The sequence below is a fragment of the Xyrauchen texanus genome, chromosome 4, assembly GCF_025860055.1.
Source record: "Xyrauchen texanus isolate HMW12.3.18 chromosome 4, RBS_HiC_50CHRs, whole genome shotgun sequence".
Lineage (NCBI taxonomy): Eukaryota > Metazoa > Chordata > Actinopteri > Cypriniformes > Catostomidae > Xyrauchen > Xyrauchen texanus.
In genome coordinates this window covers 56,043,889-56,070,712 of record NC_068279.1, presented here as the reverse complement: position 1 = coordinate 56,070,712, position 26,824 = coordinate 56,043,889, and the positions used below count along the sequence as shown (strand labels likewise).

General features: G+C 41.9%; 1 protein-coding gene across 3 annotated transcripts in view; it reads right to left on the bottom strand.

Annotated features, from left to right (window-relative positions):
- Window positions 1–26,824, bottom strand: part of LOC127643155 (protein PRRC2B-like) — a 61,798-nt gene that overhangs the window by 26,388 nt on the left and 8,586 nt on the right. For all 3 annotated transcript variants that reach the window (XM_052125749.1, XM_052125748.1, XM_052125750.1), the window contains exons 4-16: window positions 26,499–26,601; window positions 26,331–26,394; window positions 26,056–26,199; window positions 25,691–25,974; window positions 22,685–22,809; window positions 22,438–22,601; window positions 22,282–22,369; window positions 15,619–15,772; window positions 15,152–15,488; window positions 14,645–14,808; window positions 6,988–7,177; window positions 1,674–3,846; window positions 1,367–1,551 (exon numbers count right to left, since the gene is read on the bottom strand). In XM_052125749.1, the coding sequence (XP_051981709.1) occupies window positions 1,367–1,551; window positions 1,674–3,846; window positions 6,988–7,177; window positions 14,645–14,808; window positions 15,152–15,488; window positions 15,619–15,772; window positions 22,282–22,369; window positions 22,438–22,601; window positions 22,685–22,809; window positions 25,691–25,974; window positions 26,056–26,199; window positions 26,331–26,394; window positions 26,499–26,601 (4,175 nt within the window). The remainder of the gene's footprint in view (window positions 1–1,366; window positions 1,552–1,673; window positions 3,847–6,987; window positions 7,178–14,644; window positions 14,809–15,151; window positions 15,489–15,618; window positions 15,773–22,281; window positions 22,370–22,437; window positions 22,602–22,684; window positions 22,810–25,690; window positions 25,975–26,055; window positions 26,200–26,330; window positions 26,395–26,498; window positions 26,602–26,824) is intronic.

Sequence of the window (26,824 nt, the reverse complement as noted above, 5' to 3'; positions counted from 1 at the left end):
ACTGAAGCGAACATCTTAAATGGGAGCAAATGAAGTGTGACTTAATTTTTTAAAAGTTAAAATTATACCGTAAAAACTGAATCTGAATGGAGCCAAATAATCACAGACACTCAAATATAACAAAATTATGTATTATCCCCATTTCTCCCAACTTGGAATGCCTAATTCCCACTACTTAGTAGGTCTTTGTGGTGGCGCAGTTACTCACCTCAATACGGGTGGTGGAGGACAAGTCTCAGTTGCCTCCGCTTCTGAGACCGTCAATCCGAGCATCTTATCACATGACTCGTGCATGACACCGCAGACTCACAGCATGTGGAGGCTAACGCTTCCTTCTGCGATCCATGCACAACTGACCACATGTCCCATTGAGAGCGAGCCCCACTAATCACCACCACGAGGAGGTTACCCCATGTGACTCTCTACCCTCCCTAGCAACCGGACCAATTTGGTTGCTTAGAAGACCTGGCTGGAGTCACTCAGCACACCCTGGATTTTACGCGCTGAGATACCCAGGCCCACAGAAAAGGATAATTTGATAGTGATTACACACCTGAAAACATAAGTGTAAGTGAAAAGAACTGCTCATAATGTCTCTCCAACACTCCCTACGTTGCTGTGAATGCAATATTTTTTTATTAATCGCATCTACTATGACCTGAATCAATAAATTCATGTTAAGTTATTAGCTTATTATTTACTAATAATTCATTATTTACTCACCCTAATGCAGTCTCAAACTTGTATAACTTTCTTCTGTGGAACACAAACAAAGATATTTTGATGGATATATGATGTGAATATATCCATACAATGTTAGTCAATGGGATCCAACACTTTAAAACTCCAAAAATGAAATAAAGGCATCATAAAGTTAATCCATACGGCTACAGTGGTTTAATCCATTATTTTAGAAGAAATAGATTATACCAATGGAGTCTTTGGATTATCTTTATGCTTCCTTTATGTCCTTTTTGGAACCTGAAAGTGTTGGACTCCATTGACTTGCATTGTATGGACAAACAGACATACCTCAATCAATATTTCTCAGTTTGTATTCTGCAGAAGAAAGTCATACAAGTTTGAGATGGTATGAAGGTGATTATATAATGAGAAATGTATCATTTTTAAATGAATTATCCTTTAAGTGAAGAAATAATACTTCTTTACGCCTCTAAATTATGGACGAAAGCTAACGAATGTCTTGATAAACATGTACTAATGCTAACTGCGATACAACAATAACTGACTCACTATATAAATTATTTACAATGAGTGTGCATTCAATTTAAATGATTCAATGGTCTGTCTTTAATTACTTCTTTAACAGATGGTTTTATCTGAAGCCACTACATTTCTGGCTTACTTGGGTAACTGCTGAGGTCATACTGGGACAGAGGTTCTGTTATGTCCCCCTTCGTATTTCTGGGTTTTAGGTCTTTCTCAATGATCTTTCCAGTGGTTTCAGTCGTGCTGGTGGAAAGACTATCATAATGGTCCACACTGTACACAGATGCTGATCTCAGAACTGGGACAGAGTCTTCTGGAACTCTGTCGAGTGAAGACATTTTCATGCATTTCATTCAGTGTGAATTAGATCAAACAAAATAAAAATATCTGGATTGTAGAGTTTTGTGAGTGGGGGCTTTATGTTATCAAGTTGATGAACATACCGTTTGTTGTTGGAAGAGATACCATTCTGCCAGCTCTCGTTTCTACTGCAGGGACCCGCACTAGATGGCACGTCAGCTGTACGTGTTATCATCTTGTTCTCCACAGACACTTCAGTCTTGCGGTTCTGTCTTTCCACAACAGGCCGCTGGCTAGAGAAGCTTCGTTTAGAGAGCTCTCTCTTCTCAGGGCTGGCGTCACCGTGGGCCACCTCTGTCAGCGCGTCACCATTTGGCCCTCCTCCTCGCTTCTCCCTCCAGTCACTGAAGTCGCTGTTCTCGGATCCAGTCTCCCAGTCCTCACACTGACTCTGACCCTTGACATCCTGTGACCTTCCGCCCAAGTAGTGGTTGGGCCAGTGCTTCTCTCCACCCTTGGAAAGACCAGACCATGGATTGGGAAAGTCTCCATTAACATAATCTTCACTATTCCATTGACCTCCTTCACGTTCTTGATGCAGGCGCCTGAAGCGTGGAGGTTTATCCTGGCGCGGGGGACGACGCCTTCTCAGCGGTCTGTCGGGATTATCATTATCTAAATAGTAACTTCCTTCTCGGTCCTCGATGCCATTCTCTACAAAGCGTCCGGTAAATTTAGAGGGGTATTTCAGGGGCTCACGCTCCAATGAGTGTTTGGAATAGGATTCTGAACTGAAGTTGTATCCGTTCTCTTGTGTGGTGTTGCTTCCAATCTGACTTCCTCTGCCCCTCCAAGTGGAAATGTCCCTCGATCCATATCCATGGTTGAATCCAGCATTAAGGCGAGGGGGCAAGGACCTTCCAAATACTCTGGTCGATTTCATCTTGTCCCAGGAATCACTGCTTGCACTCTGATCATCCGTGTAGACCTTGTTCGATCTCCACGACTCTCGGTCGGCCCTCTTGACCTCTTGATCTCCAAACACAGGGAACGAAGCCTCTCCGTTTTCAGAGGCCTTCTGGCGTGGCCGTTTGGGCAGCTCCTCACATTCCGAGGCTTCGCTGTGCGTCTCACTGACGTTGCGTCTGCGGGATTTGCCTCGTTGCAGGTCCTCGCTTCTAAACTCTCGGCCTCCACGTCCTCGAGCAGGTCTTTGCATGCTGGTGTTGTTGTAGGATACTCTGTTGTTATCATTGCGTCCTCCACGTGCTCCACCATGAGAACTGAACTCTCTGTAGCCGCGACCACGTCCTCGACCTGCTCCTCTGGCCCTGCCGAATGCCTGCTCTTCGTCAATGAATATCCAGTTGTTGCGGCGTGGTGCTGGCGGCTCTCTGCTCTCCAAGACGTCTATAGAATGAGACTTGATATCATCCCAGCAGTTCTCCTTATGCAACTCTTCAAGCGGGTTGGTAAATTTCTCGACTTCTGGAGGTTCTGCTTGTTTCTCTGCAGTGGAGGCGACAGTCGGTGGAGCGGAGTGTCTGTTAGACTGAGGTGGGGCATCTTTCTTCAGGTCATAAACGTTGGTCACCACTTCCTTCTCGAGCCTGTAGGGGGGCTTCTCTTCGGGTTCAGATTTGGGTTTCTCGTTCTCTTTGTCGTCGACCTTCAAGGGTTTCAGCACAGGTTTCTTGATGGGTCCAGTCCTCCTGAAAGTTCTGCTACTGGACTCTGACGGTTGACTAATACTACTGCTGCTGCTGGATCCTTGGTCAGACCACTGGGTCAGACCACTGCCATCCTTTCTGTCCTTCCTACAGAAGTCAGAGTCATGGCTCTTAACCTTGCTGTCATAGCCCTCGTCAAAGGACTCTGTGATGTCTTTCTGATGTCTACTAGAGGAGATGTCCCTGTGGTCTGATTTATAGAATTCCCCATGATGACTCCTGCCTAGAGCCAAGAACCCCTCATGGTGAACCTCTTGCTGAGACCCGAGAGACACGTCTGAGCCTCTGCTCTGGCAGAAAACTTGATGGGTCATATCCTCTGCTGGACTGTCCACACATTCATGACCTCTGTCCTCATAAGAGTCATGCCTGGAGATCGACCTATCGCTCCGGTCAATGTTCTCATGCGGTCTCTGGTAGGGTGGGGTGAAACTGCGGGCAGAGGGGTAGCTGTCTTGGTTCCACACTTGGTTGGGTTCAGTGGACAGTGCCCTCCTCTCTTGATGCATGATGAGACGGCAGCCATCATCAGATGCAGAACTTGGACTATTGAGGTGATCCTGCTGAATGACAGGTTTAACCAGTCCTTAAAAATAAAAACATAAAAAAATCAGCACCAGACTAAATAAATGGGTGTGGGTTTTAAGCATATTGCTATGCAATTGCTAGGTCGTTAGATATTGTTAGTTATTATTAACCAACAACTATAAGATATTGTTTGTGGTTGTCACCGCATTTCCAAGGTATTCTGGGTGGTTGTTTGCGCAATCCAAAGCAGTTACTACAGTGTTCTGAGAGATTGTTCATGTGCGTGCAGTTGCTATATGCAATGTGGTTGCTAAGTGGTTTTGGTTCATTTTAGCACATTCCTTTGTGGTTGTGTTCTGGTTGGTTTCTAGGATGCTGCAAGGGCATCACTACAGTCTTCCTAACGTTGTTAGCACGTACCAATGCAGTTGCTAGTGTTCTGAGTGGTTGCTAAGGCACTGCTACATGGTTGCTAGCTGTTAAGTGGATGACAGCAAATTACTATGGTGTCCTTGGTGGTGGCTATGGTGTTGCTAGGGCAGTGCTTCTCAATTATTTTCTGTTACGCCCCCCCCCCCAGGAAGAAGTAAACATTTCACGCCCCCAACTCTCCGCCCCGACTGTAAATAGTATCATTTGTCTATAAAATTGTTATAAGTACACCTCTGCATAACATTGTATCCTTACTAACATAAAAAAAAAGAAATATAGATCAACTTACAACAAAGAATAACATTATTAACATTGTTTTTTAGTCTGTAACAGAAAAGACTTAAAGTGCATCAATTTGCCTGAAATAAAAAAAAAAATGCAATCCTTATTTAAACTGTAAATGTTTTTTGACCATTTGATACTAAAAAATTTTTTTATATAATCAATAAATAATAATAAATTCAAATTGATCAGCAACATTAACTCAGGAGCACAATATATAAAACACTTTGACCTATAAAACAAAAATGAATAAAACAATGTGTGCATGAATAAAACAATGTGTGCAAACAATTGTCATGTCAAAACGCACATAAGCAATAAACAAACAGTCTTTGTTGCTGTCAGTTGCTTCATCGAACTGTAAGGCAAAACGTTTGTCTTTGAGTTTATCTACCAGCTGTTCTTTAAGATCGTTAGCAATGTCATTTATACGTCTGGCGACAGTGTCATTGGACAGAGGTATAGTTTTTATTTTTGCAGCACTTGCGTCATCCAGCATGACAGAGACCATGTCTAATGCGGCAGGCAGTATCAGCTCCTCTGCTATGGAGTGGGGTTTTTTGCACTGAGCAATTTGGTACGCCACCTTATATGACGCTAACAGTGCTCGCTAGTTTGCTGAAGTAGCATTCACAAAGCGGGACGATTGTTGACAATATTCGGCACGTTTTCGCTGAAAAAACTCAAGCGGCTTAACAGCGTGATTGGGGTGTAATGTCTTTAAGTGACGCCTTAATTTATTTGGCTGCATGCTGTCCGCTGCCAACATTTTTAGACACAGTAAACATACCGGTCTTTCCTCGTCTCCAACCATAGTCACAGTGAAGCCAAGCGCTACATACGCTTCGTCATATTTCCTCGTCTTAGCTTTCGGTAGACTTACGTTTTTCTCATTATCTCTGTCTTTCTCCGCCTTTCTTTTCATCCCCGTTAAATATTTTTCCATGGTGTCTCACGGGTTTGTTATCTGCACTTCATATCTCCTGCTCTGTGCTGTGTGTTCTTCTTCGTTGCAAAAAAAGCATGTTCCCCAGGGTCACACGCACCCCCCCGGCATCGCTCCGAGCCCCCTCAGGGGGGCGCACCCCACTATTTGAGAAGCACTGTTATCACCAGTGTTCTGAATGGTTGTTAGTTCATACCTATGCAGATACTCATGTTTTGGGTAATTGCTGGGGCATTGCTTCGCATTTGCAAGGGTTTCCTGGGTTGTTGCTTCCAAGTCAAGAGTCCACCCTCAAGTCCCTATAAGCTCTTTTCCACCATCAGGTCGAACAGTTCTGAACATGGCGAAGAACGTTTCCTTTAGCATTATCACTTGAGCATGGTCCGATACTTGATTTATTTTTTTTGCACGGTTAGCTAACAGTGCTCAACTGGAGGAACGTTTTTAGTACAAATCAATTTGCCAACGTCAAGGTAACTCCATTGTTTCTAGTAAGCTGGCCAAGTTCACTAATATTTGGGTGAAGTTAATAAAAATAGTGTATGTTTAGTGTATCTTCATGATTTTATGATGAGGGTTTAACTAGTATAGTACATTGGTTGAATTTCAATTGCAATTGATCATCCTTATGTCTTACTCACTCTGAAGGATAGGGCTCTTGATGCAAGTATTCTAAAGGGAGCACAACATTACTGTATAAATACCTTTTGCTAATAGTCTTGCATAAGGGACCTTTGTGAATTTGTTTTCTTCTGTTTTGGAAACACTCTTCGAGTGGCATCCCAGTGCCCTTCCGGGGTGCAAAAATGCAGTTTGGAAAACGGCCATTATTTTTCTACACACCTTTTTTACCAGGAAACTAGATTATGCCAGCTAGCTCTTTAAACCTCAATGTATCACTCATATAATTTTTTTCAAAACATTTCCTAGTCTGGGAACTTTTAACTTTGTGTGTTCATGTCCAGTGGTATACATCACCTCTCAGCATATAATGGGAAACCTCTCGACTTTTCTCTTTGCTTTCATTTTTTGGAACATGAGCTCTCTATCCTTTGCTTTGACAGATTAAAAACCAGGGAAAAAAATCAGGCCTAAAAACTGGAATATGCAATCGTCCACCTTGTGCAAATGTTTACCTCACATACTGTCGCAAACTGACGTATGCGTTACGTCAGCTGGCCCTGATTAACACTGTTTCGCAATGAGGTTTTTCAACAGATTGGCTCGATGGTGGAAAAGAGGTTTATGATATTCTGGTCTCTAGATAGGACTCGAGACCTTCCTTCAAGGTAAATCTATGGGATTTTTTTCACCCATTTTATCATCCACAAGGTGAAATGGTAAGTCTGATCTCTAAGTAAAGTGACAGCACACCTCTCCTCAACAAGACACATGATTTGAGGGATCATTCATGTCTGTAGCACAAACGCTGCAGGACCACTTACACACTCAACACTGTTTAATAATTTGGTAGTAATAGTAATGCTTCACTAAGCAAACACCTAACAATAAATAAATCAGGGTTATCTCTTCATTTACCAGATGAAAGAATACCAGTAGGGTAGAAATCCCCTTGAGCCATGCGGAGGTCCATATAGGGTGGCATCATCATCCAGCGTGGGTCAAAGCCCAGCACATGAGTGGGGTAAAAGCCTCTTTGTGGGTGAGCAGAGCTGGACTGGGTGGGGTGACCTGACTGCTGCCATGATGACATCTTATACACTTGCTCCTAGAGAGCAATCAGAAAACAAACACATTAAAATAAAAAAAATGACACAAAACATCATAATTCAAACATAAAATGACAAGTGTACACTGGCCACAAAAAGTATTTCAAAACTTAAAATTTCAAAGCCAGTGTCTTCTGCAAACCAATGACTCTTGATCTTTTCTAAGAACTAAACTCTCTGATAACCATTTTTGCAATGAACATTGTGAAAGATTTAAAAGTTCACACTTCACACCTGACAACAGGTGTAGTTCAACATTAACTATCTGCGCATTTAATGAATTAGCAAGAATTAGCATTTTAACTAATGAAATTGTAATTTTAATTATAATTCACATCCTGAAAGTGATTAAATGCTAATACCTCTTTCCAAAGTTCCACTTGCATTTAATGACCATATAGTAGGGGTGTGACGAGGCGCATACTCCACGAGACGAGACACGAGATTGGGTTCACGAGAACGAGACAACACGAGATTTTTACACAATTTTTAAGAAATCCTCAATGATGAAATATATGAATGGAAAATAGTCTTTTATTCAAATGAAAATCAAAAAAATGCAAAACAATTTAGGTGCATTTTGAAATCAACTTGTAATGAATGTTATTTTACTTCTATTTTAATGAATTCTATGCAGTAAAGGACATGCAAACACTGCAAAATGTTTTGCTATAAACTCTACCGACTGGCTTCTCCCCTGTACGATTTCACATGAGAAATCTAACTCCTTTCCACAAATCGAACATAAAAAAATATAACAGTATAAATAAAATAAATATATAAATAACAGAAATAACACTTTAAATGCAAACAGTAGTACTGCTCTCTCAAAACTACAAGTGCAAACAGAAACGTTAGTTACACATGTAACTGTGATTCTGTGAATTCCGGATGACCGCCAGAGGCAGTATTAAACACTACTGGATTATCGCAGCGCCAGCCATATAGGTCGAGAGAACATACCAACAAAGTCACATAGTGACATATGCTGAGCCCTGGGGGTTATAAACCACAGCCGCTCAGCACTCTGCCTCGGTACGCCTTTCTCGCGCATTCCGAGTGACCAAGAACTCTGGCGGTCATCCGTAATTCACAGAACCACAGTTACATGTGTAACTAATGTTCCGTTTCATTCCTACTGACCGCCAGAGGCAGTAATAAACACTACTGGATGACCCATACCAACATAGTCATGAGGAATGCCACTGGCCTGTTGAAAAATTAAGGCCGCTCCTGAAGAACTGCAGAACTCACAGCATGATGAGCAGCAACGTTGACCTTATAAAACCTGGCAAACGTGCATGGGGAAGCCCAGGTAGCGGCAGTGCAGATGTCCGCTAATGAAACTCCTCTAAAAACAGCCCATGAAGATGAGATGGCCCTAGTGGAATGGCAAGTTAGCCCCCGGGGCAATGGTTGCCTTGCTGCCTTGTAAGCCAGTATAATAGTTTCCACTATCCAGTTTGACAACCTCTGCTTCGACACTGGAGCACCTTTCTTCACACCACCATAGCAGACAAATAACTGGTCTGACTGTCTAAATTGAGCAGTAGTGTCTACATAACGCTTCAAGGCGCGAAAAGGACACAAGTTGAGCACTTGAATCAGACCCTGAAGAAGTCTGAAAAGAGGCCAGTTCAATGTGCTGGTTAATGAACTGATGAAGAGGGACTTTTGGAAGAAAAGAAGGATTGGGTCGTAGGACCACCCCGGAGTCATCCGGCAACCAACGCAAGCACAATTCGCTAACAGACAGTGCGTGCAACTCACTGACTCGTTTCGCAGAAGCAATTGCCAACAAAAAGGCAGTCTTCAAGGTTAAACATTTCATGTCAATGCTTTGCAAGGGCTCAAACTGGGATGAGCAAAGGAATGCAAGCACAAGTGGCAAATCCCTCACGGGAAAGTGAGGATTCCGAGCAGGCTTAAGATGGCGTGCACCCTTCAGAAAACTGCAGAAAAGACTGTGAGATCCAAGAGAAGATCCACCAATTGGAACATGATATGCAGAAATAGCAGCGACATACACTTTCAACGTGGAAGCCGCTTTGCCCTCCTCCAGTAAATGTTGAAGAAAACTTAAGATGCTCGGAATGTCACACGTTGCAGGGTCGAGCCCTTGCTTCTCACACCATGCAGAAAAAAGCCTCCAAGGGCCAGCATAGATCTGTCGTGTGGAAAAAGGCCTAGCATTGGAGATTGTGTGAATAACCGCAGGATTACAATCTTCCAGAGAAGGATTTAACCCAATGGCCAGACCCAAAGCTGCAGGCGAGCTGGATCTGGGTGCCAGACGCTGGCCTCCAGTTGGGAGTGGAGGTCCTTCTGGGGGGAAGCTTCCATGGATTGCCTGACAGAAGTCTTAGCAACAAAGGAAACCATGGTCTGGCTGGCCATCTTGGTGCCACGAATAGTACTCTGTGCTTGCACAGGGAGATCCTGTGTAACGCCTCCCATAACAGAGGGATAGGTGGGAATGCATATAGTAGGCAGTTCGGCCATTCATGAGCCAGTGCATCCTGTCCCAAGGGGCTGGACACTTCTGTCCTTGCGAACCATAGACGACAGTGAGTGGTCATCTCCGAAGCAAAAAGATCAACCTCTGCTCTTCCAAATCGAAGCCAGATCTCCTGCACAACATCTGGATGAAGTCTCCATTCTCCTGGATGTACCAGATCCCTGGAAAGAGCATCCGCTGTCTGGTTGCATGTTCCTGAAATATGAGCTGCCCTCAGTGAAGCAAGTCGCGGCTGGCACCATGTCAGGATCTCGTGCGTAGGCTGTAGAGATCTGCGGGATTTCGTGCCGCCCTGGTGGTTTAGATGGAACACTGTTGAGGTATTGTCGGACCGAACGAGAACATGGCGGCCTGCCAGGACTGGCATGAAATACTTTAATGCATGAACACTGCACGTAGTTCCAGAAGGTTGATATGTTCTGTTGTCTGGGTCGGTGTCCAGCGCCCGCAAATACCCCTCTGGTTCCATGTTGCCCCCCACCCTGTGAGGGAAGCATTGGTCGTGACCAACTCCCGTCGAGAGGGAACCACACCCAGGGGCACTCCTGTCTTCAACAACTCCACCTGCCTCCACTACCTCAACGCCCGTAAGCAACGGTGAGAAATTACAATCAGTCGATGGCGATGTTTGGTGGGATCTAGTTGCAAACTGTTGTTCCACAACTGAAGTGGTCTGAGGTGGAGTAAACCTAGGGGAATCACCACTGTAGCAGCAGTTAACATCCCTATTAGTCGTAGGACTACCTGGTACTGTAAAGAGACACCCGGGCGAAAGCGAGCCAAGAGTTCTAGAATGTTCGTCACACGTTCTTGAGACAGGGAGGCAGACATTAGGGTTATTCCTATGAATGTAGTGGTCTGTGTTGGATTCAGACAGCTCTTTTTCACGTTCACAGAAAACCCCAACTTCTGCACATGTCTCAAAAGCAGTCTGGAGTCTTGCACAGTCTGCTGTTTTGTGGGGGCACAAAGAAGCCAGTCGTCCAGATAAGGCATAATACGCATACCTCTCATCCAAAGAGACAGAGCTGCGCTCACACACCTTGTGAAGACACGAGGAGCAAGGGAAAGACCGAAAGGTAGAACCTTGAACTGGTAGGCTTGATTCAGGAAACTGAAATGCAGAAACTTTCTGTGATGAACAGCAATTGGGATGTGAAAGTATGCATCTTTCAGGTCGACACTTACAAACCAATCGTCTGCTGCCACAGACCGAAGAACGTCGGCTGTGCGCAGCATTCGTAAAGGAAGGACCTTCAGGAACAAATTCAGATGCCTCTAATCGAGAATTGTGCAGAAACCACAGTCCTTCTTCGGAACAAGAAAATATGTTGAATAAAACCCCTCTTCCTGAACTAGGGGATGAACTTTTTCTATGGCTCCCTTCTGTAACAGTGAATGAATTTCCAGAGAGAGGGCCATTGAACAAACTGCATTTTTGACAAGTCGCAGCTGTGGCCTGCCTGAAAAAGACATTGGTTTGGGCAGATTGGACAGGTGACTCATCAAGTCCTAGACGAGCAAGAGCCATTCGAAGCACAGCCAAAGTATCATCAGAAGAGGGCTGGGCCTGTCCAGATGACTGGACTGACCCCCCACTCGACCCCTCCTTTGCTGGAAAACCAGCGAAAACATCCTGAGGTGATGGTTGCGCCGCAACATTCACAGCATTCCCATGATCATGAAAAAAAAAGAGTCAGAAGCAATCGTAGAAAGCACATCCAAGTCAGAATGATGTGAAAAAGGAGGGGAATCAAGGGACTCTTCCCCGGTTCCACGATTCAGAACATTCTCATCCTCCTGTGTCATCTTCACAGGTGTAGAAGATGTTACAGGCTGAAGCGAGTGCAGCAGGCGTTTCAGCTCCGCCATCTCTGAAGAAAGTACAGAAACCGTCTTAGAGAGTGAATTTTCCTCGACACGCGAATGTTCATCACTTCGCGATGTGGCCCTCCTCTTAGATGGGAAGGGAGCGCCGGCTGCCGCAGACGCCCTGCGCTTCTGAGTGCGAGAAGGGGCTACATCCAACTGCCCGAGTTTCACCGTTGAATTGGGGTCTAACTCAGCAAGACGGAGCCGCCGTTCCGACATAGGTAAAAGACTGCAGTGCAGACACGGGTCCGTGAGAGCCTCTCTCAGATGTTGAACACCCAAACACGACGGGCAGATGTCATGACCGTCGTCCGGGAGGAGATTATTAGGGCACAGCTTACAAGTCAGTGGGAAACCAGTGGCAATCGAGCTGTGAGCCATAGTTACTCGCTAATAACACCTTCGGATAGAACCGTAAGGTTTAATTCAAGCAGAATGATCGTAACGAAGCAGAATACAGGAAAAAAATAATTATATAATTCCTGCGGGTGAACAGACAGGTAATGTCCAGAATATCTCACGAAAAAATAAATAAATGTCTAAAATGGCCGATGGATTGAACCAAGGGGCGCAGAGTATCACATAAGTTCGAGGAAAAAAGTTCAGAACAACTGTGAATAATGAAAATGTCAACGGGAGACCGTTAACTTATAGCGCGGAAAACACCAGCCACCGGATAGCACCGAGAGGCACAGAGTGTTACCGACGAAAAAGAATGAAAACACACCAAAATGCGGCTAAAAACACTTCAAATCCGTTGAAGTGGCGTAGATGCGTGCTGACACAGCTTGTGAGGACGATATCTCGCTGCTCTTGTAAGTTGCACTTGACAGCGCAATCTATCACTTTTGTAAAAACAACCTATCTCAACCAGGCGAGAAAGCGAAAGAGCCAGAGTGCTGAGCGGCTGTGGTTTATAACCCCCAGGGCTCAGCATACGTCACTATGTGACTTTGTTGGTATATTCTCTCGACCTATCTGGCTGGCGCTGCGATAATCCAGTAGTGTTTAATACTGCCTCTGGCGGTCAGTAGGAATGGAACAGAACAAATTTTTTCTTCAAGCATTAAAAAGAGATAAATTAACTACACAGAACAGCCTAAGATATGGTCATGTTCTTTTTCAAGAATAAAACCAGTGTGCGGAGTCGCCGCTGAAATCCCAGATTTTCCACCACAGAAAATGGCCTCATATCAGCTGCAATGAAAACGCAGATGTCTCTTGTTATTGCCGTGGCTCTTGCACTTGACGGTGGAAGAGATGCAAAGGCATTTAGAGTTGTTTGCCCTTTTAATGTTTTCGTCACAGGTGCAGCTAGTTTTAGTAGAGAGCTGTAGTAGAGAGCTGTGGTGGTTCTGTATGTGTTTTTGCATAGTGCTCGTGTTAGCCGCGGTGTACAGCATTATTTTCTTACAATGTTTACATATTGTGTTCGTCTTGTCTGTCACTCTTTCGCCGTTTCTTATTTCCGCAGGAAAACCAAAATGTTGCCACACAAATGATTTAAAAGTGGCAGGGGCATCTTCAATACTAAGTTCACCCTCACGCTCCATCACGCTGACATCACAACAACTCTCGAGACAACTTTTCACCTCGACGAGAAATCTCGTAACACGAGATCTCGTCACACCCTTACCATATAGTATCAATACTTTTTCTTAATTTTGAACACCAATGGTTCATTATTGAAAACCTTACAAACTTATTTTCATAAAATGTTGTGTTTTGATATAAGAACTGTGCAATTATGTTTTGCTGTCACTGTACATATAGTTGAAGTCAGAAGTTTACATACACCTTAGCCGAATATATTTAAACTCAGTTTTTCACAATTCCTGGCATTTAATGGTAGAACACATTCCCTGTCTCAGGTCAGTTAGGAACACTACTTCATTTTAAGAATGTGAAATGTCAGAATAATAGTAGAGAGAATGAATTATTTCAGCTTTTATTTCTTTCATCACATTCCCAGTGGGTCAGAGGTTTACATACACTTTATAAGTATGTGTTAGCATTGCCTTTAAATTGTTTAACTTGGGTCAAATGTTTTAGGTATCCTTCCACAAGCTTCTCGCAATAAGTTACCTCCTTGCTCGCACACGCCTTTTCAGTTCTGCCATAACATTTTCTATCAGATTGAGGTCAGGTCTTTGTGATGGACACTCCAATACCTTGACTTTGTTGTCCTTAAGCCATTTTGCCACAATTTTAGAGGTATGCTTGGGGTCCTTGTCCATTTGGAAGACCCACTTCTGACTCAACTTCCTGGCTGATGTTTGAGATTTTGCTTCAATATATCCACATCATTTTCCTTCCTCATGATGCCACCTATTTTGTGCACCAGTCCGTCCTGCAGCAAAGCACCCCCACAACATGATGCAGCCACCCCCATGCTTCACGTTTGGGATGGTGTTCTTCGGCTTGCAGGCCTCACCCTTTTTACTCCAAACATAACGATGGTCATTATTTCTAAGAGACAGAATGCATCTGCTTCCAGATGAATGTGGTATCTTCACGCATTTGGAAATTGCTCCCAAGGATGAACCAGACTTGTGGAGGTCCACAATGTTTTTTTCTGAGGTCTTGGCTGATTTCTATAGATTTTCCCATAATGTCAAGCAGAGACACCGAGTTTGAAGTTAGGCCTTAAAATACATCCCCAGGTACACCTCCAATTTACCCCAATTAGCCCATCAGAAGTGAATTGGCAAATTGCCTAAAAGCTGGAATTTTCCAAGCTGCTTAAAGGCACAGTTAACTTGGTGTATGTAAACTTCTGACCCACTGGAATTGTGATATAGTCAATTAAATGTGAAGCAATCTGTCTGTAAACAATTGTTGAAAAATTACTCTTATCATGCACAAAGTAGATGTCCTAAACGACTAATATGAAATCTGTGGAGTGGTTTAAAAATGAGCTTTAATGACTTCGACCTAAGTGTGTGTCAACTTCTGACTTCAACTGTATTAAATGTCAACAGCATTAAAACAAGTAACATGCTGTTTTGAAGTGTTTTTTTGAAGCGCTTGTCCGTCTAAATCACAGAGCGTTAAAGGATTAGAGGGTAAACTTCACCTGCTGCTGGTGCTGTTTCTGGAATCGGGGTGGAACAGGCTTCTGATGCCGACTGTAGTCGAGGAGTGGAGAGGTAGACTCAGGACCATCATCATCATTGTGGTAGTTACAACCTTCATCCTTATAATCCTGACTGGATGACTCAACAGGTGTATCTGACACTTCTGTTAGAAATTAATGTAAGCGTAAGGAAACAGACTAAATGCAGCATTACATTGCATCAAAGAGACAACACACAGATAATCAGTTCTTCTAATCAACTTACATGCAGTTGTCTATGTTTGAGGATATCAGTAGGATACTTGGAAATCTCACTGATGGACAAGTTGGTGATTAGTCAACAATCCATATCCATGAGTGAGATTGGTTAGATAATCCAGAGTTTTTTGTTATTTACAGACTCAACTTTTTGAAGGTTTTCGCGTGAGTGCCGTGTAGACCTTCAAAGCACAGCCACTTAAAATAAAGCCAACATGTGCATTAAGTTTGCATCTTCTCATGCTGTACCTTTGTTGCCATACTGCCAGCTGTCCTGGTGTTGTTTGGAGGACTTCCTGCCTGGAGACTGCATCAGCTCTTTGCTATCTGTTTCCCTCGGGCTTTCTCCAGCGTGCACATTTTTTTCAGTCTTGCCAAATTTCTCATCCAGTTTTTTGAGTTTCTCAGCACAGGCAGCGAGTCTCTCCTCACGGGCTCTTCTCTCCTCCTCCTCGCGTCGTCTGCGCGCTCTCTCAAGGGCTTCAGAGGTGTCGGCAGAGACAAACTTCCCTCGAGCAGGCACCTGGCGCTGCGGCTCCTCCTGCTCCTCTGTGGACTCGTTATTGATACGGTTCTTCTGCTGGTGCTGTGAACCACAAACACCCATAAACAACAACAGTTCACACTAGGGCTCAACAATCAGACTGCACTGATGCTAGAACTTTCTGTGGAACTCAAAAGGATTGATGTTCCAAAGAATGCTAAATGCTAGTGACCTGAGATTCAGTAGAGGAAAAGGGTCCATTGGTCTTTCTTGAGGGCAATGGTTCTGGCTGGCGTGTGTATGTGTCCACCTCAGTGTCCTGCAGGAATGGACGATCTCCTGAGCTCTGAGATGAATGATGATCCTGATGATTGTCCCAGTCGTCCCTGAAACACACACATACAGCATGTTAGATAACAAGAACTCTCCTGCCACATCAGATGAAATGCTGTGAGTTTAATGTCTGAATCAATGAGATGTGATAAGAAATAAAGACAGGCTTCAACAAAAATAAACAATCATCTACTGCATTGCATCACAGGTTGCACAAGGCATCAACTATACAGCATGACGAGTGTAGTTCGATTGATGACTCTTATCAGCTGGTTCTTTATAATGACTCAAATTATCAGTTTTAATCAAACAAAACTGAATTCCGACTCAATGAACAAATGGTTACGACAACACTAACAAAAGAGTTTTGTTTAATAAATGGTGTTTTAATAATAATAATAACTACAATAAAAAAAAATATATATGTTTGGGGGCTTCCGGAAGCACGCGAACACAGATGGCTTCATGAGGAAAACGCTCTCCTAAAAAGCCCCTAATTATTCAAATACTCACAAAATTTGACAAAGCATTAACATTGCAATGGAGCAATGGGGCAAGGATGGAAACCAGGGTGAGACGATAAAAAAAATCCCAGGCTATCGAGATGAGATAGAGTCTGAAGAGGAATGGGGCGAAACAGATCCTGACCAAAGTCGCTTGCTAAAACTGAGGGCTAAATTAGCTTGGTGATAATACTCGAAGAGCTAACAGAATTCAGAAGGGAAAACTACGAAAAACTGGCAGACATTAAGGAAGATTTAAATAACACTAACAAGCGGACAGTGGAAGCCGTATCATATAGGAATAAATACAACAGATGGGGGAGGTGCTGTCTCAACTGCTGAAACTTCAGGCCCAGCTTGAGGCCAAATTGACAGATCAGGAGGGAAGGTCCAGGCGGGATAGATCTGATTATACTGACTACCAGAGGGCAGCGAATTTTATTGAAGAACTACTAAAGAATGGGCTGGGGCTTGACCCATCGACAGACCTGCATATTCAGAGGTCTCATAGAGCTCTGGCACCGAAACCCACGGAAAATTCGTAGAAATTCTTAGGCAGGTATGGAAAAAAGGAGGACTAATGGAAAAATGCTTGAATTACATGTGACCATGATTACCCCCTAAATGTCGTAAAGAAACACAAAGAATATGCACAGGCAAAAAAAGCATTCAAGGAAAAAAGAATCAGGTTCCAGACTCCATATCCGGTGAAACTCCGGGTTTTCTATGAAGGAGAAACAGTGCTCTACAATTCTGCAGAGGAGACGACAAAAGATATGAAGGACCGGGGTCTACAGGTGGATTTCCTCACACCACAACAGACGCTCTTTGAACGCATCCAGCGCCGAACCTGGACAATGAAAAGGGGGCGAGGTGGTTCAGTGGAAACAAACGCAGCACCAGATTTTGTGGAGCGACTGAAAAGTTTCAGACGAACATGTTCGGCAACCAATCTAAACTCCAGAAACTTCCATATACTGATTACATGAACTGATGAATATGGTAGGATAATAACGGGATCACTGTATATCAGGTCAAGCGGTGTTTTTCTTGTTTAGTTCAAGTAAACCTGGGTTGCTTAATTGTATGGGATGAAATAGTAGCCTTATATGAGTTTGTTAATTTTAGCCAAATGTCGGGAGATCCTATTTTTGAACCACAAGGTGTTACTATACGCAGTTACATCACTAAGGGCCCTCACATCCAAGGTATGGGGTAGAGGTTTTTCGCTCAGAGCCAAATTACCAACCAGAATTGAATAAGATCCATAGATCGGGGATCTCATCTGTGAAAGTCAATTTCTGTGATAAAAAAATGTTCTTGTTAATTTTGCTGTTCAAATTCCTTTTACATTGTTCAATGTTCTGTTGTTATTTTATAACACGGGGAAAATGCAAGTACAGTTTTGTTAAAGTAAGAGTTCAAATGTATTGCATAACACATGATTGGCAAAGAGTACATGTTTAAATTAGTCACATATAACATAAATGGAATCCACGGAGATTTAACGTCTTGTGCAACATTTTAAGTATCTCCGCACATTCCGTGGTCACAGTGCTTGAAATCCCCACAATTTCCATTTTTCCATTCATGAAAATTAGTAATCTACACATTGGAAACATGAAATCAACAGGTTTCTTTCTATAGGACTGAAAATCCATGTTTGGCCGTGCATATGTCTCATCATCATCATCATCTCCGTGCAGTGTAGTCCGTTTAACATGCGTGTGCTCTCTTAAAATGACAGAGCGCTAGTTTTATTATAACGTGACTCTACCCTCCCTAGCAACCGGGTCAATTTGATTGCTTAGGAGACCTGGCTGAAGTCACTGAGCATACGCTGTATTCAAACTGGCAAACTGACATGGTGCATTATCCTGCTGGAAGTAGCCATCAGAGGATGGGTACATGATGGCCATAAAGGGATGGACATGGTCAGAAACAATGCTCAGGTAGGCCGTGGCATTTAAACGATGCCCAATTGGCACTAAGGGGCCTAAAGTGTGCCAAGAAAACATCCCCCACACCATTACATCACCACCACCAGCATGCACAGTGGTAACAAGGCATGATGGATCCATGTTCTCTTTCTGTTTACGCCAAATTCTGACTCTACCATCTGAATGTCTCAACAGAAATCGAGACTCATCAGACCAGGCAACATTTTTCCAGTCTTCAACTGTCCAATTTTGGTGAGCTATACAATTTGGTGAGCAAATTGTAGCCTCTTTTTCCTATTTGTAGTGGAGATGAGTGGTACCCGGTGGGGTCTTCTGCTGTTGTAGCCCATCAGCCTCAAGCTTGTGCGTGTTGTGGCTTCACAAATGCTTTGCTGCATACCTCGGTTGTAACGAGTGGTTATTTCAGGCAAAGTTGCTCTTCTATCAGCTTGAATCAGTCGGCCCATTCTCCTCTGACCTCTAGCATCAACAAGGCATTTTCGCCCACAGGACTGCCGCATACTGGATGTTTTTCCCTTTTCACACCATTCTTTGTAAACCCTAGAAATGGTTGTGCGTGAAAATCCCAGTAACTGAGCAGATTGTGAAATACTCAGACCGGCCCGTCTGGCACCAACAACCATGCCACGCTCAAAATTGCTTAAATCACCTTTCCCATTCTGACATTCAGTTTGGAGTTCAGGAGATTGTCTTGACCAGGACCACACCCCTAAATGCATTGAAGCAACTGCCATGTGATTGGTTGATTAGATAATTGCATTAATGAGAAATTGAACAGGTGTTCCTAAAAATCCTTTAGGTGAGTGTATACACCCCACTGGGAAGCAAAGTTATCAAAAAGTTATCAAAAAATCTTCAATATAATCTGATAACTGAGATACACATTCATTTGTGGGGGAGACTTTAACATAATTCTGAACTCAAAACTGGATACCTCTAAACTGACAGAGAGACCCTTAACTCGTATAGTCAGGAAACTTAAAGCTCTCTTAATAGAGGTAGGATTGATGGACATTTGGAGAGATTATTTCCCCACAGGACGAGACTATACTCCCTATTCCCACCCACATTCAAAATACTCTAGAATAGACTGTTTATTTATACTTAAAAAAACAAAACAGACATAAGATAACTAAATGCAGCATAGGCGCAATGGACCTGTCTAATCATGCACCACTGTACGCATCTAGTAGTAAATAAAATTCATATTAATACATTAGGGAGATTGAATTCTATTATCTTAAATAATGAGCAGTTTACAGCGTGGATGAAAACTGAAATTGAACACTACTTGGAGAACGACAATGGTGAGGTACCCACGGCAGTTCATTGGGATGCTTGTTAAGCTGACTTGAGGAAAAATAATTGCAGGAATCACATTAGCTAAGAAATGAAGACAGGAGAACGTATTTAAATTACAAACAAAAGTTAAGAGTTGGAAATGGAACATAAAAGTACACAAGCTCAAAGACCAGGCTTAATGCAAGAAATTGGAAAAGAGAAGAAATCACAGATATACATAATGTGGAAATAGAGCAGAATCTCAGTTTTCTAAAACAGCGCTATTACAAAGCTGGGAGTAAGTCGATAAAACTCCTGGCTCATAAAATCCGTAATCAACAAGTTGATAACACAATTTACGAAATTACAGATACAAAAAAAAATTCATGAACAATTTGAAAATTTGTACAATACATTTTTCCACAGAAAATGCATCTATACCGTAAATAGAAACAAAGGCATTCCTAAATTCTTTAAACTTAAAGTAACAGAGAAACAAAACGAAAGTTTAATAAAGGATATAACCTCACAAGAACTGCTGACAGAGATAGCCAGATTTAAATCAAACAAATCACCAGGCACAGATGGGTTTACGGCAGAATGGTATAAGAAATTCAAGGAACAGCTTGTTCCTATCCTTCTCCCTGCCTGTAACAGTGCACTTCATGCAAAGGAGATTCCTATTTCTTGGAATGAGGTGATTATCTCCCCTATTCCGAAGGAAGATAAGATGAGCTAGAATGTGGTTCTTACAGGTCTATTTTAGCCCTGAATGTTGATTAGGAGTTATATACAGTAATACTTACTAGGAGAACAGAAAAAATACTTCCAGAATTAGTTCATAAAGATTACACAGGGATCATTTGGCAAAGATAAACGCAGGACAATGTCCGACGCACACAAAATATAAGAAAACACATTCAAGGGAGTATCATACCACCAATGATAGTGAGTCTGGACGAAAAAACCTTTGATTTCAATATAATCCAGGGTAGAGATATCCCGATCAAAATCGGCCGATATTAGTCTTAAATCCTTGATCGCCAATCGTGACTAGATTGAGAGCCAATCTTTTTTGCCGCACACAGGGAAATCACACATACACTGCTCCTCTAATGAATGAGTGCTTTCTCAGCCCTTGAAACATGACAGAATACCTATGGAGGGTTAGTTGTTGGCAATTCTAAGCATTCACGAATTTAAACTTTCAGACGTGATGTAATTCAGATGAATGTGCTGGTTTGTTTTTAAAAATGTGTAAGAATTACATGTGTATGAATAGTAATTTGCCCATTTTCTAGGAGTCGTTACGGTAGTTATTCTGACTCGTTGCACAGTGAACAGGAAGAGGATATAGAGGCTGCCAACAGGTTTAAAAACAAATTAAAACATGCAAATACATGATACATGACGTGAGTTGTGATGATCAGTCGTTGAGTTGAGTGATAGAGACTGTTTGAGCGATCATGAGTGCTCTTAGCTTTACTCTCTTTAACATGAGTTCTCTCTGTGTCGATCAAAGATGTGAATATCTCATCATCAGTCACTCATCCCAATTTAAATCACATTAATGTTGCTCACAATACCACTAATAAATATAACTGTTTAACCTTCAATAACGACACCACGTCTTCATGCATTTGCGTTACAGCGAAACTCAAAAGACAGTAAACAGTCCGTAGATATGAATGATTTCTCACTGGAGCAGTTTCACAGCTTGTTATGAATATATTTGTCTTATTTTTTAATATATCTCTGCGGAGTGTGATGCTCTCATGGTTTTTACTGGTTGTCAATATGTCACAGTGGCATTTTGATATTGACAACAGAACTATTAATAACCGTTTCATTATTGTTGAACTCGGGACTGTTCAAGTATAAATGTTTACGCCACTTTTAAGTGGAATTGTGAAATTTTAAATGAGTTTTTATAGATTTAATTTTTTGTTGTGACTATTCAAGTCAAGCTTTTTACAACATTTGTAAGTGTATGTAAGATTATATTCATCCATATAGAACTTATTTTTGTACCTGAATATTTAAGTTAAAATAAGCTATTACACCATTCTAAGTAGAAGTTGATTGTATATGGGAGTTTTATAAAAATGCTAGCTGCACTACGTTAAATGCACTAAGCTGAAGACATCTTTTAGATACTTTGTTTAATTTGTTATTTTTGTAAATAAACCAAAAAAAAAACCTGTGCAGCTCTACTATCTAGGCAAAACAAGTATCGGACCGGGACGCGGTATTGGCAGATATTTAAAAATCTAATATTTAAAGCTGATCGGGACATCCCTAATCCAGGGTATAATGCTAGATGGAAACAGATTGAAAGTTCACTTTTTTCTGAAGTACCAACTCAAGCAGTAATTGCAGATGAAAATGTATTAAGAATTGTAAAGGATATCCATGGATATCACTACTACTTTAGAAACGTGGGCAACAGTCATTCAAACGTGTAAATTAAAAGACATTCAAAAAATCTGGGTTGGGTAATCATGACTTGTTCAGACATTTTCAAATAAGACATTACTTTAACTCAGCTGTAAATAAGGAGAGGATTTTGGCATAAAATGATCTAGTGAAGACATTCTTGTCTGCTTATAAGGCTTCTACAAATAGTAAAGTAATTTCTACATTTTATCATTGTCTTCAAAATAATAGATCAGTCATCTTGACTTCAATGTATCAAAATTTTGTACTGCATTTTTGACTCTATATAATACAAAATAAATGTAAAAAAAAAAGATGTTTGTGCAGTTTTCAGAATTCTGGGAACACTGCATATCGACCCTAAATCACAGGCAGACTCACCAGATCTTTTTCTTCTCACGTAAGGAGTGATCTTCCTCATCATCACTGAACTTCAGTTTCTCGCTGTAATCCACCTCCTCATGAAGACCTGAAGAACAGCAGACCATCATGCATTGAACAAATTTCACAAACGCTTCTGTTAGAGCATGTGCTCACCTGCCCAGCCATCTTCACAGTCATTGTCCAGTTCATCCAGGTCTTTCAGGTCATCAGGGTTGATTATGGCAGCACGGGGGGCTCTGTCTCCTGGCCGGCGCATCGGGCGAGCGGAGGGGCATGGGGGCATTCGTGGGAAGCGGTTCTCCCTCTTTACATCACCACTACAAACAAAACATACCATTTAGACAATGAAAATGCAGTTGATGCTTCTGTTGGATTGGTTTAGTGATGGACGAACTCTTACTTGACTGGCTCTGGCGCAGGGAACGCTGGTCTACAGGTGAACCTGGAATTAAAGCGCACAGGGGCCACAGTGGCGGGGCCATGATCGGAGGAGCTCACAGCATTACGGGTGTCTTTAGGACACATCTGACAAACAAATAAACAGTAAGAAATTTAAAAAAGGGTTTAGCCACAACGTTAGTGATGCACTGATACATAACGTTCATCTGATACTGTGCAAATATTGAATATTAGAGGTCGAATTTGAATAATCTTTAAAATACGATAACTAAGGTGGTGGAAAAGGCTGATTACCCGGCCAACAGTTTCTTTTTTTAAATCGATATATAGACGTCTTTTCTTACTGTGAAGGACAGAGACATAGAGGCTAAGAGAGTTTAAAATGAATAAAATCCCAAAAGCAGCAATGTGCAACCATTACGAAAGTATTTAACATGCAAGTGTTTAACAAATCAAGCTTTTTATAGCCTATATCAGGGCTACTCAATTTGGCCCGTGGGCGAAATCCGGTACGGCAGTCATTTTTATGTGGCTTTCCATCCAGTTTTGATAATTCACATTGCAGTCAGAACACTCATCAGAACACTATCTGCACAAAACTCAACGGGGATTTTAACCATGCTCAGTGTTTCTCACCAGCATTCAGCATTCAGCTGAACATCTTCAGAGCACAGATTTGGAACGGAGCGCACTTTTTCTGACCGTTGGTCACTGACACTACTTTCCAAAAAATAAACCAGCACAGTTAAGGAGCGCATATTTGATCCAGTCTTAATCGTTCAAATGTATTACGCAAACTGCTTCGCTGCAGTGCGGAGTGAGGTCAAATCTATAGAATTAAACATTTTATCAGAGCAGTTGTTACAAGTGGTGTCATTTTATATGCAAAATCATATTCAACAAAAAAGAAAAGATAACCTTCAAAGAAAACACACAGAAAACTTTGCTTTTATTTGAGGGATAAACGGGCATGTCTCATCAGTTCAGGGTCTGTTAAGTAAATATCTGACTTCTGTTTGCAAATGCACAATATTTGAAAGACAAGCGAAGGCTAATTTTCCTGTTATTGAATGCCAGGACAATATAGAAATAGGAAGAATGGACACTTTTTCCAGTTTTACATTATTCTCATGTAAAATATTCTATATTAGATGTCCATTCTTTTCTTATGTGGGTTAATATTGTCAAATATATGGCCTTTAGCAGATGTTAAAGGTTGTTAAAGGTAAATGTGCCTCATTTTCATAGTTTGTAAACAATAGACCTGATATGTTAAAATGATAATTGTTTTTATTTATTTTTTTTAAATAAAATTGATACAAATCTATGTTAGTTATGTTTAAATCAAGTTTTTTTTTTCTTCAGCCAGATCACAGAAGTACCAGCCCTTAAATTCAATTGCCCCTTCACTAAGCTCCGCCCACCCCAGTTACGGTTGCTCGCTCTAACAAGCTCTGCAAACTCTCCATAGGAATGAATGGGAGACTGCCGTGAACGACAAGGTTTTTGGCTAAATATTCTCATAAACGGACTGGATAATATTTCCTGTGGGCTGGTATGAAGAGTGACATTGTAATGCATATTCACCTAAAGTTTTTTGTAAGAGAAATTGTTAAATTACACAGTAATCGGATTAAAAACTGTGGAGACTGTGAATCAGAATAAAGGCAAACGATTATTACAGTCACTTGAAAAGAGAAAAACTTGATTTAATGGTGATTACACATCTAATATCTTTAACATAAGTGAACAGAACTGCTAATAATGTCTCATAACACTCATTTTCATGCTGTGAAATCTTTATTAACGAATCGATTTTACTATGACCTGAATCAATAACTAAATGAATTAAAGTTCAGTTGTTAGCTTTAATTTATCTTGGAGTAAATGTAGGTGTCCTCGCTGATGTTAAACATGTTCATTTGGGAATGAGGAATGACACTGTTTAATCCATAACAAGCTCTTCTCTACATTTATTTAAAGACTTTTTAAAGAAATAAAAACACTGCGGGTATACTCTCTGGGTAACTCGTGTCATTATTACTAATGACTATATGTTGTTGTTGTTGTTTTTGGATCATTTCAATAAAATCCCCCTTAAAACTCCTCAAACACACATTACACCCATAGACTCTCATTGGAAGATAACAAAAGCATGTCGGTGTGATGGTGACCTGGCAATACTTGCTAAAACTGGATTGGTCAGAAAGGCGTTTAAGGTGGGTCTTAGCAGAAGGGTCACTGAACACCCCTGACCATTTTCATGTAAAAATCACACAGTATTAATGGTTTAGTTTTGTTTTTCATGTTACTTGCAATAGAAGAGAAAGCTAAGATGGATACGGAAAAGTCTTTGGCCCCTGTCAAATTTTCATTTGGATAATCTGGACACTGCAAGAAAGTAACTGAAGAGCCCTGGCCTATATCTTCACCAGATGATGGCTTTTGTATATTTTTTTACCAAATGAGGTTTATTGATGAGGAAGAAAAACATAAAAATAAAAACTAATCGGCATAGATTTTTAACGATAACAGAGTTAAAATAACAACTATTGGCACAGATTAATTGGTAAAGCCGATATATCGGTCTATGATGAACAATATTATAAATCCATACCGTTTGGCCTGTTTAAGCATTCACACCATCCAGGAATTTACAAGCTTCAAATTTGAGTCCTATTAGTCTGATGATGACAGTGCCCAATAATAATAATAATATGGTCACTGCTATGACGCGCATTATCTCAAGATTAATCTGACAAAGTCACAATGCCTTGATTTTCACATTCTTTCCTCTGATTTGTGGGCAACCTTTTTCTGGGAAATTAACAGCATTTTTCCATTTAGTGTTGTCTGAACAGCACACGTGGGGAAAAACTGATAAATCAGCTTTACAACACATTACAACCCTTTGCCTTATTTTTACTACTTCCTGGATGTTCTTTTGCTGTGAAGATTAACCCTTCAGTATGTAGATAGGTTTTCACTGTGAACACTTGAGACTCACAAAGGCCGGCAGCATGTCATGGTATGTGGTGGTTGTGGTGGTGTGGTGCTGGTACTGCAGGGCTGATGGAGCAGGCAGGCGCACAGGTTGAGCGGGTCGCAGTGACGGCTCCTTCACGTTACTCGACTGAGCAGCTGCTGCAGTGGATGAGGAGGGAGGACGAAGAGGAGAGTCCATCTCGGCTGTGGCGCTGCTGCTCTTGTCCTCAGTGTCTGAGAGAGGAGCAGAAGACAGAGCCGATGCCTGCAGGTTCCTCCCACCTCCCTCCCTCCAGCTGGACACATCTGACAATCACACAAAAACAACATTAACACCACATCAGTACAAATTACACGCAAGAATGAGGCAAGAGGGGCTGTGCTCACTCTGCGGGCGGAGGCTTGGTCCGGGCCCATACGACGGATCGAAGACGCTCCTTTCCTTGACAGATTTGTCCTGTTCTCCTGCTGCTTTCAGCGTCGGAAACTCCTTGTGAGAGAATGGCTGCAGTCGGCTTGAGACCTTTAAACCTGTTACACGTCAATAGCACATTACAACCCTTCACAGTCGCAGTCAAATATTTGGATGTCATGTCAAATGAAACATCATAAGCCAGCACCATGAAGCAAAAACAACCAAACGGAGATGAATTGATTTTTACCATCTGCTTCGACTGCCTTCCCATTGAGCTGAGCCCATTGCTTTGGTCCACCTGTGCTTGTGCTCTAGAGAAGACATCAGACACACTAGATTCTCACTCAGGTCTTAACTTGAACTCATATGAATAGAAAGTGAAGGCAGACGGCACTACGAGGAGTGTTGTTTGTACCTCGTGGTTGGTTATTGGTGTGGGCTTCTGAAGATTGGACACAGATTTCTGTAAAGCCAGCGGCGGCTGCAACTCCTGCAGCTGTGCTGTTGATGCAATGGAACTGATGAGGAAACAATAATCACATCATTAATCACTCAATCAACAAATCACATGAAATCTCTAGGGCACCACACACAATCAGGAAAAAGTAACAATGACATTTCATGAATACAGCTGCAGAACAGACAAAGCAAATGCAAGTAGATAAAAGCACACGTTTTTACATGAAGCTCAGAAACCTTGTGAGCTGTTACACGGTCTACATTCTTCTCAGGTAACATGCT